Below are 9,627 nucleotides of genomic sequence, written 5' to 3'. Positions count from 1 at the left end.
AAAACTGAGAAAACTCCCACAGAGGAAGAGGGGACAGAAAGAGAATTTGAGCAAGAACAGAGAACCTGGAGGGAGGTGGGAGGTAAAGACCCAGAAAGTGGTGGTGAGAAAAGACCCTGAAAAGGGCTGAGAAGGGGTGGGGGCGGAAAGAGAAGGGGGGACAGAGAGTTCAAGAAAGGCCTAGGCTCAAAACATTCTAGGATCGAGTCTAAGGTCCCATTTCTATGGCAACAGGCAACGAGGCTTGCTGGGTTCTTTATAGCCTGTTCATGCAAGCGAGGAGAGTGTCTGTTACATCCCAGCCAATCCACATATCTCTGATGCCGTTAACCTCACCAATGCGAATCTATTTCTAACATTTCATTACGCCAATTAGCCAAACCTCTGGTGCTGATGGGCGATAAAAAGAGCGGAAGCACTTATAATAGCTGCCCCCAGAGTGTGGACTTTCTGATTAAGTGCTTGCTGACCTTAGCTGCAGTGCGAACGCCTGGTTAGGCAACTGACTGCCCCTAGAGGGTAGATTCAACCGACTCATTTACATAATATCATCCTGCCTACACTTAAGCATTTTGAAGTAAATTAAAGCCTTCATAACAAGGAGGGGAGAAGAAACAGGCTTTATGGGTCCTCGGGGAGCAGAAACCCAGTCTCCTAGCCAGTAAAAGGTCTTATTTGCATACACGAATAATTAATTAAGTGGAAAGAAAGCACTGGGAGTCAAAGGTGGAAGATGGAGTCAGGGCTTGGAACGCCTCCAGTTGATGGAGCGAACAGGACTCCTGCAGAACTACAACTCCCAGGAAGCCTTGCCGCTGCTCTGCGGAAGAGCACCCCAAAGTCATGGGGAGGGTGTACTTTCTGGGGATCGGCAGGCTTCTATAGCCAGGCCAGGACGCTGTTACCTTAGTTTTCCTTCACCCTCCTCCCTGTCGCCCTCTCTAATTGGTGAAGCAGGAAGTTTCCAGGGTAACCGCGCAGTAGGGCGCGTCTCATAAGAAGGCAAGCGCAACCCGGAAATGACGCTCTTAGCTCGCGCCGGCGGCGAGAGAGTTCGAAGATGGCGACGCGCAAGGGTCGGCGGCGCACGTGTGAAACTGGGGAACCTATGGAGGCCGAGTCCCACGACGGAGTGTCCGAGGGCAGGGCTCAGGTCTACCTGCCCGGCCGGGGACCGCCGCTGCGGGAAGGAGAGGAGCTGGTCATGGACGAGGAAGCCTACGTGCTGTACCACCGAGCACAGACTGGTAGGGCTGGGCACCCGGACTCCTGGGTCCTGGGGAAGGAGGGAAATGGAATCCTGGGTCCTGAGGGGAGCTGGTTCTGAGCCTTTAACTTAACAGGCTCTCTAAAAGAGAAGACTGGGGACTAAGAGGGTTGACATCACACTCGAGAGGGTTGAGATCCCTCTATCCCATCCTAGTTTTCCAACCCCTTCCTCCATTCCCCAGGCTCCCCCTGTCTCAGCTTCGACATAGTCCGAGATAACCTGGGAGACAATCGGACTGAGCTTCCTCTTACACTTTACCTGTGTGCTGGAACCCAAGCGGAGAGCGCCCAAAGCAACAGGTAAGTAAGAACTGAGGCTTTCGCAGGACTAGACGTCTGAGCTTCCAGCTCCTCCTTCCTCGAGACCTAGAAGTTGTGGTTTCCAGCCTCTCTTCCTTTCTGAGGATCCTGGCATCTAGTGCCTCATTCATCCCACACTTCCCCCAGATTGATGGTGCTTCGGATGCATAATCTGCATGGGACGAAGTCTCCACCATCAGAGGGCAGTGATGAAGAGGACGAGGAGGAGGACGATGAAGAGGATGAAGAAGAGAGGAAGCCTCAACTGGAGCTGGCTATGGTGCCCCATTATGGCGGCATCAACAGAGTTCGGGTAAACACAGCCCGGGGAGCCTGCCCTACATTCTCTGGAGCACAGCCCCACATCCATACCCTTCAGCTTTTAGAAAAGCACCTGGCATATAGTTTTATATATTAGTTTATAAATGTCTTAACTATTATGAGCATTGTCACTAGGTGCTAGATGCCACGGGGATATTTTTTAATGTTATTTTTTCTTTGTAAATGGTGATAGTTACAGAACTTCCCTGGTGGGGCTGATGTGAGGATAAAATGGAGTAACGTACATTTCAATAGCCGAAATTATTTTAGGTATTTAGGAACAGCACTTGGCTATAACATGAGATACGTGTTTTCCATTATTGCTCTGGGAGTGTTCTGGGCTGTGGGGTTACCACTGTGCTTCAGAGTTACTGTCCCTTCTGATCAGGTTGACGTGAGAATTAAAGGCAGTGCTGTACTTGGAACAGTGTTTGACCTGTACACAGTTCTTGCTCTGAGTTTCCATTAGAGTATTACCATGTTTCAAGACTTGTTCTAGACTCTAGGGATTTCACAGGAAGCAAAAAGTCTCTGGCTGTTTGAAACTCACATGCCAGGTGGGGCGGGAACAAGAAACTAAGTGTCTGTGTGTATATCAAAAGATACTGAGTGTTGTGGAGAAAAATGAAGCAAGGGAAAGGAGTTAGGGTCTTTCAGGGTGGGGTTGCTTTGTTCAGTAGTGTGGTCCAGGAAGCATTCACCAATAAGCTGCCGTTTGAACAGAGACCCACAGGAAATGAGAGAGTGAGGCAAGGATACCTGTGGGAAGAGGTTTGCCAGCACGGGAATAACAAGTACAAAGGCCCTGGGGCGAACTTGGCATGTTGGAGGAGTTTTGAGGGAAGCTGGGGAGAACAGTACTGAATGGATGAGGGGAGAGCAACACAGTTTGGCAGGTGGCCATGGAGGAGACAGATCTTTAGGGCCTTGTAGGCTATTACAAGGACTAGGCTTTTGCTTGGGGAGGAAGTGGGAGCTGTTGGAGGGTTAAGAGCAGAAGACAGACTGGATCTGACTTGTGTTTTAAAGGGATCCCTGTGACTGCTGTATTGAGAGTAGACCGCAGGGAGGCCAGGGCAGAAGGATGGAGACCTGTGAGCAGGAGGCCAGTACAGGAACACAGGGAAGGGTGACTTCAGCAGTAGCCTGAGTGACGGCAGCAGAGGTACCGAGAAAGGTTTGGAAGTGGTGCATTCTGAGTGGCCCTAGCATAGATGGTGGGCCTGAGGAAGGAGAGACAAGTCAGGAATGAGTTGCACAGTTTGAGGCTGAAGTGGGGACCTCCAGGGAGAAGTAGGTAGCAGTGGCTGATTAGGAACTTGGATTTGGTCTTGTGCAGTCCAAGTGGTCAGTTCAGTGTGAGTCTGGAGTTAAGGAGAGAGGTCAGGGCTGGGGGCTACTGGAATGGGATCTCCTAAGGAGCCAACGTACAGAGGCAGAGAGACCTGAAGACAAGGCCTGCGACCCGGTTACAGAGGGTTAGAGGGTTCCAGAGACCAGGAGTCTAAACACACTTTGGGGGGCTGGTGGAATTACAGCCTTGATTCCCCGGAGTCTGGAAGGAGTTTTGTTCTGCCACAGCCACCATTGTCTCTCCTGCAGGGTGGGGAATTGTCCCACGTACCAGGCTGGTCTCTTGGGCTGTGATTCTGTTCCTGAAAAGGTTTCTGGGAGTTGTAGTCCCAGCCCGGGGCTGGGAGGGGGTTCTGAGGAGCGGCAGTTCTGATTCTTGGGGATGCTATGGTCACCATGCTGAGCCTTCTCTCTCATCCCTCCCCTCCCCCCCCTCCCTGTAGGTGTCATGGCTAGGTGAGGAGCCTGTGGCCGGGGTCTGGTCAGAGAAGGGCCAGGTGGAGGTGTTTGCACTGCGGCGGCTTCTGCAGGTGGTGGATGACCCCCAGGCCATGGCGACTTTCCTCCGGGATGAGCAGGCCCGCGTGAAGCCCATCTTTGCCTTCTCTGGCCACATGGGCGAGGGCTTTGCCCTCGACTGGTCCCCTCGAGTTCCCGGTGAGTCCCTGGGGTGTGCAGTTGGTCCTGGGTGGTGGGAGGGAGCTGGGTTTACAGCAGGGGTGGATGCTAAGACAGGAGTGAGCTGTTGGCCAGGTGGGACAAGGCGGGGTTCCTGCCTCTCTTCCCCAGGGCGCCTGCTGACAGGTGACTGTCAGAAGAACATCCACCTCTGGACGCCTACAGACGGTGGCTCCTGGCACGTGGACCAGCGACCATTTGTGGGCCACACACGCTCCGTGGAGGACCTGCAGTGGTCCCCGACCGAGGACACAGTGAGGGAGGGCTGGGGGTCTGGACTTGAGCATCTTGGGGGAGGAGGGGCTGGGGTCAGGTCCTGATGAGGGGGTCTCTAAAAGAGGGCAGCCCACCACTAGTCCCGGGTTTTCAGAGTGGGGTACACCAGGGTCACGCAGACCCCGCCTTGTCCAGGTGTTTGCCTCCTGCTCAGCTGATGCCTCCATTCGCATCTGGGACATTCGGGCAGCGCCCAGCAAGGCCTGCATGCTCACCACCGCCACTGCCCACGACGGGGACGTCAATGTCATCAGCTGGAGCCGCCGGGAGCCCTTCCTGCTCAGTGGTGGAGATGACGGAGCCCTCAAGGTCTGGGACCTGCGGCAGTTCAAGGTACTGTCCCCGCTGGACACCTGGGAGGGAGAAGCACCTGCCCCCAGCAGCCACTAGGATTCCAGGGGTTTTCCTCCTTAGGTAGTTCATACACCAGAGCTGGGAAGTCCCTTTGATTAGGGGCCCAGTCCCTTCAGGGTCCAGATGAGGAAAGAGGCTGAGCGAGCAAGAGGAAGGCTTGGGGCTGGCGTGGGCTCACCCACTCTGCCAGCTGGAGAACTGACAAGGGAAGGAAAGGGCCGGGCGGCGGCAGAGACTACAACTCCCATCTGCCCGTTGGGAGCAGTGCTGCCAGCCATAGTGCTGCCTAGGGGCACCAGGGCTTCAGGAGATTGCAGTTTTTCTTTCGGTGGATGTTACAGTATCAGCTGAGAATCAGAGCCCAGCTCACTCATTTTGGGTGAGGACACTGAGGCACAGAAAGGACAGGAGCAGATATGTTACCACCCAGCTGAGAGCTGACTTTGTAGAGCTGGGGGGTGCTCTGGGCAGGAGAAATTGTAGCTTCTGGCACTGCTCCCCATCTCCCCTGAGACAAAGCCATAACATCATGCACCTCTGTGCCTTTCTGGGATCATCTTTTTTCTCCCTCCAACGTAATGAGTTCTATAGAAGTAGCCCTGGGGAAGCTTCCAGCAATGCACCAAGGCAGGGGCATGGCCAGGTCACATGGCCAAGTTGCTTGGCCACTGGAACTTTGGAACCATTTCTCCAAATTAGACTCTGATCTCCACCCGCAGGCTTTGCTGTAAAAGTGCTGTTCTTTGCATCAGCTCTCTCTGGAGCCCAGGGGCCATGCTTCTGCCTGCTTTAAGGCCTTCACAAGGGGAACCACACCTTCCTTTTAAAGGAAAGGAAACTGAGGCACAACCTGGAGGAGCAAGGGTGGGGATTTGGGGACCTGGAGCTGGGAGGGGCTCTTTGCAGGTGAGACCACAACTCCCAACAGCCTCTGGGACATCACACCTTTATGACCAGCTGCACTCTGCCCTCTGTCCCTTTCAGAGACTCTGGGTCTGTGGGGGCTTAAGGAGTGGCGCCCTGGTTGAACCCTAAAGCTGGAGGGCAGGGGGGGCTCTACCAGAAGGGGCTCAGAGGCCCTGACTCCCATCTTCCCATAGTCTGGCTCCCCGGTGGCCACCTTCAAGCAGCACGTGGCCCCCGTGACCTCTGTCGAGTGGCACCCCCAGGACAGTGGGGTCTTTGCGGCCTCGGGCGCAGACAACCAGATCACGCAGTGGGACCTGGCAGTGGAGCGGGACCCCGAGGCGGGCGACACGGAGACTGACCCCGGGCTGGCGGACCTGCCGCAGCAGCTGCTGTTCGTGCACCAGGGCGAAACAGACCTGAAAGAGCTGCACTGGCACCCGCAGTGCCCAGGGGTGCTGGTCAGCACTGCGCTCTCAGGCTTCACCGTCTTCCGCACCATCAGCGTCTGAGGCTGGCCCAGCGTTGTACGGCCTGGCCTTCCGCTTGGGAACTGAAGTTGAAGTTCATTCCCCTGAAAGGGACTCATTCAGACCTGTTGGCCCGCCCCTTCCTGCGAGGACACAGTCTGGCCCTTTGGCCGCCATGATGGGTTCTGCCTGACTTAGTGTTCTTTTAAAGGACTTGGTTTGGTCCGGTGGCCCCTCTTGCCAAAGGATGTGGTTTGATCCATGGCTCTCAAAAGCTAGGACTTGGTTTGTTCCAAAGATTCCTGCAACCAAAGGACTTGGTTTGAGCTGTGCCTTATAAAACCCCTGGGTTTGGCTCCAGTGACCACCTGTCAGAGACTCCGTTGGCTTTCTTCCCTGGTGGGGCCGGGTTGTTGTGGATATTTTGTCTTGACCCTTTGACCTCTCTGCCACTGGTTCCCCCCAGGGAACTTGAGAGCTTTACAGTGGCTAGACCAGACTTGAGGGGTGGCTTCCTCCAGCCGAACTGGGTTTGCCCCCTCCTGCAGCTGGGTTTTGGCCAGGACTTCCTAGGGAGAGGCTGCGTGGGGCCTTCCCTCCTCCCAAAGGCAGGCGGTGCGCGGGGAGGAAGGTCAGGGGCTGCTGAGAGTCCGTAAAGGACCAGCACGAGGCCTGAAGTGTGTGAGACTCATCCTTCTGCTGCTGCTGCCCTATGAGGGGAGGGGAGGGGGAGGCAGGACCCGGCACCCGGCTGTCCCTAGGCCACTGGGTCCCCGCCCCGTGCTGTCTGTCCCACACCCCATTGGGTGCTATCTGGCTCTGCCGTCCCTTAATTTTATTCCATCTGGAAATCACCCCAGGTCTCCAGAGGGGTATCTCACTTGTTCCCCCAAACTTTGTAAGACTTCATCTCGGGGGAACCAGGGAGCCCTGTCTCTCTTGTCTTTCCACCACTGTTCTCATTATCACACTCTCACCATTTCTTTGTTCCCTCATCTGTGTCCCCATCTTCCTGTGTCTCCTGGCCCCCAGGCTCTGTCTTCCTCCCCCTCCCGTGTCTCTCCTCTGCCACAGTCTCTCTCCAGTCTGCTTGGGCCACGGCCCAGCCGCCCTGCCTGGCCATCCTCCCTGGCTCCCCCTCTGCGGCTCTGAGCTGGCCCCACCTCCTGCCCCCCCCCCTCGGGCCAGGCCTCTGATCCGCCTGTGGACACCGAGGTCTATTGCCTGGCACAAGGCCCCTGGGGCCGAGGACAGACTGCAGCGCCTCAGCACCCCCAGAGGCAGCCCCTCAGCCTGAGCAGAGGAGCCCCCGGCAGCAGGCATGGGGGTGGGCTGCCCCACCAGGTAAGTACTCCACACAGAGCCCCCAGGCCAGGGTCCCCTCCCGCCTCCTTGCCCGCCATCTTCCTTTCTGGGGCATCTGCCCCAACACCCCCACCCCATCCTCACTGTTCCCCCCTCAGGGGGTTCTATCTCACTGTCAGTGACAGATCCCAGCCCCAGAATAATTCCCTCCAGGTCTGGTGCCCCCAACTCTGAGCTCATCTCCATTTTCTGCCCTTTTTCACTCCACCCCTCCATCCTCCTTCATCTTGTCCCACCTCTGTCTCCCATCTGCCTGTCTTCATGGCTCCTGTCTTTCCAGTTCCTAAGATCATCTCCACTTCTCTTGGCCCAGCTGCTCCTGGTCTTCCTGTTTCTTTTCTGTCCCCTCTGGGTTCCCGGACACCCGTGGGGTCTCCATCTCCCCCTCTTTCTCAGGCTGCCTCACTCCACCTGCCCTCTGCTGCCATCTCTGAGCCTCTGTACTCTTGTTTTCCTTCAGCCTCCACCCCTACCTCCCTTCCTGTCAATCTCTGCCCTCCAACCTGCTGCCCAGACCCCACTGGTGAGTTGGGGGTCGTGGGGGGACCAGCCAGGGTCTCAGGGAGAGTGGGAAAGTGCTGTGAGGGGGTGGGGCGGGGCTTCTTGGCCCCAGATTAAACAGTGACTTTGACACGAAGTTGATGCACCTTAAGCCCTGCGCCGCCTTAATATGGAAACATTAAGCTGCTCTCCCAGGTCAGGGGGAGGCGGGGGGGGGGGGAGGACTTCAGGCTCTGGATCCTCTCCCCTCGTGTCCTGCCGTGGCTGCTGGGAGGTGTGTGCCCTGCGAGCTGGGCCATGTTGGACTCAGACGGGACCCCCTAGAGGTGAAGGCCCCTGTCCACTTTCGGAAATGGACGAGGTCATGTCTGCCTCACAGGGCTGAGGGGCCCCAGGAGGACTTAGGAAAGCGGAGTCCTGGGTTGGAAAGTCTGAGGACCCAAACCGGCACCCCCATCCCCAGTACTCTGCTGGTCTGGCCAGTTCTCTGAGCCACTCCCCCACCTGTGAACCGGGGCGATGACTTGACCTCCCAGCATCCTGAGCAGCCAAGGTGAGCGGTGGGGTCTGATGGAGCCCAGCAGGCAGTCTGTGGGCATCTGGTGAGCTCTGCATTGTAGGTGCTTGGGAAACCTGAGCAGGCAATTCGGTTGCCTGTGGTCCACTCTGCCACTCAGGCTTTGGCACCGAGAAGGCTGAGTGGGAGTCCAGGGTTTGCCGCTCCTTGGCTAAGGGACCGGGGACAAGAGATGGACCTCAGCGCTTCAGTTGGCTTTACTGTGAGAAGCCAAGTTCCGACATGCAAACGTTGTGGTCAGAGATGGGTGGGTGGGTGTAAGGGCCCCGCCCCCCTGCCCCTACTCTGTCATCTGGTGGTCCCTGAGGGGTGCTAGTGCACAGTGGGGACTTCTGGGCAGGAAGGGGCTATAAATGGAGAGGTCAGAGCCTGGATTCTGACCTCAGACCTGCCCCCTTCAATGACCAGCCTCAGTTTCCCCTTTTTGAAGAACAATCTCTAATGCCCAGAGTAGCTGAGGATGAAAAGAAGAGAGTTGGGACACATCATGGATGCTAAACACAGCCAGGCCCCGTCCTCTCTGACCTGAGCCTCAGCTTTGCCTCTCTAGAATGGGCCTAATAGGCACCCATGTGGTGGGGCTGTCTGGGTTCAGGTGCAGACCTCTGAGCAGGGGTCAGGGGAGGGGGAGGGTACCAGTTGGTGTTGAACTTGACATCACCTAACAGCCCTCTCCTTGGAGTGAGTGCCCCCAGCCCTGCCAAGAAGCCAATAATCTCCAGAGCCTGGTCCAGGGGGCCCATTGTACATAGGTGCTTGGTAAATACTGACAGAACTGATATGCAAAATATTGGGAGGGTGGTCCTTGTTTTTTTTTTTTAACGGAGGTATTGGGGATTGAACCCAGGACTTCGTGGATGCTAAGTACCCACTCTACCACTGAGCTATACCCACCTCCCCACATGCAAAATATTTAACCCCCTAGCCCAGACAGGTCCTGGAAGTCCCCGCCTCACAGTGCCAGATGTTAAGCCTGCAGCTGCTGGAGGACAATGAGGTCTGCAGGTCCATGCCTAGTCCCTTCCCTCCTCCTCTCCTCCCCACCACTCTGCCCAGGGTTCAGCTGCTTAAGATTCCCTCCATTTCTCAGATGAGGGAACTGAGACTCAGGAAGGGATGTGACTTGCCACCAGTCACACAGCTAGTTAAGAGTCTGAGCTGGGATTCAAACTTGAACAGCCTGATGCAAAAGCCTGAGGTCTTAGATTGCTGCTCCTTTCAAGGTTGTTTTTTTTTTAATCCCCATTCCACAGATGA

General features: G+C 56.1%; 1 protein-coding gene across 1 annotated transcript; it reads left to right on the top strand.

Annotated features, from left to right (window-relative positions):
• Positions 1-1,022: 1,022 nt before the first annotated feature.
• Positions 1,023-6,299, top strand: GRWD1 (glutamate rich WD repeat containing 1). The gene is made up of 7 exons (XM_006208501.4): positions 1,023-1,247; positions 1,452-1,569; positions 1,717-1,882; positions 3,687-3,900; positions 4,033-4,175; positions 4,333-4,530; positions 5,652-6,299. The coding sequence occupies exons 1-7, from the start codon at positions 1,061-1,063 to the stop codon at positions 5,967-5,969; spliced, it is 1,344 nt and encodes a 447-aa protein (XP_006208563.2). The 5' UTR covers positions 1,023-1,060; the 3' UTR covers positions 5,970-6,299.
• Positions 6,300-9,627: the final 3,328 nt, after the last annotated feature.

Source organism: Vicugna pacos, chromosome 9 (genome assembly GCF_048564905.1).
Source record: "Vicugna pacos chromosome 9, VicPac4, whole genome shotgun sequence".
Lineage (NCBI taxonomy): Eukaryota > Metazoa > Chordata > Mammalia > Artiodactyla > Camelidae > Vicugna > Vicugna pacos.
This window is presented reverse-complemented; position numbering and strand designations above follow the sequence as displayed.

Coding starts and splice junctions, on each gene's coding strand:
- GRWD1 (XM_006208501.4), top strand. CDS start 1,061: ATGGCGACGCGCAAGGGTCGGCGGCGCACGTGTGAAACTGGGGAACCT. Junction 1,570..1,716: donor GAGAGCGCCCAAAGCAACAG/GTAAGTAAGAAC, acceptor CACTTCCCCCAG/ATTGATGGTGCTTCGGATGC. Junction 3,901..4,032: donor CTGGTCCCCTCGAGTTCCCG/GTGAGTCCCTGG, acceptor TCTCTTCCCCAG/GGCGCCTGCTGACAGGTGAC.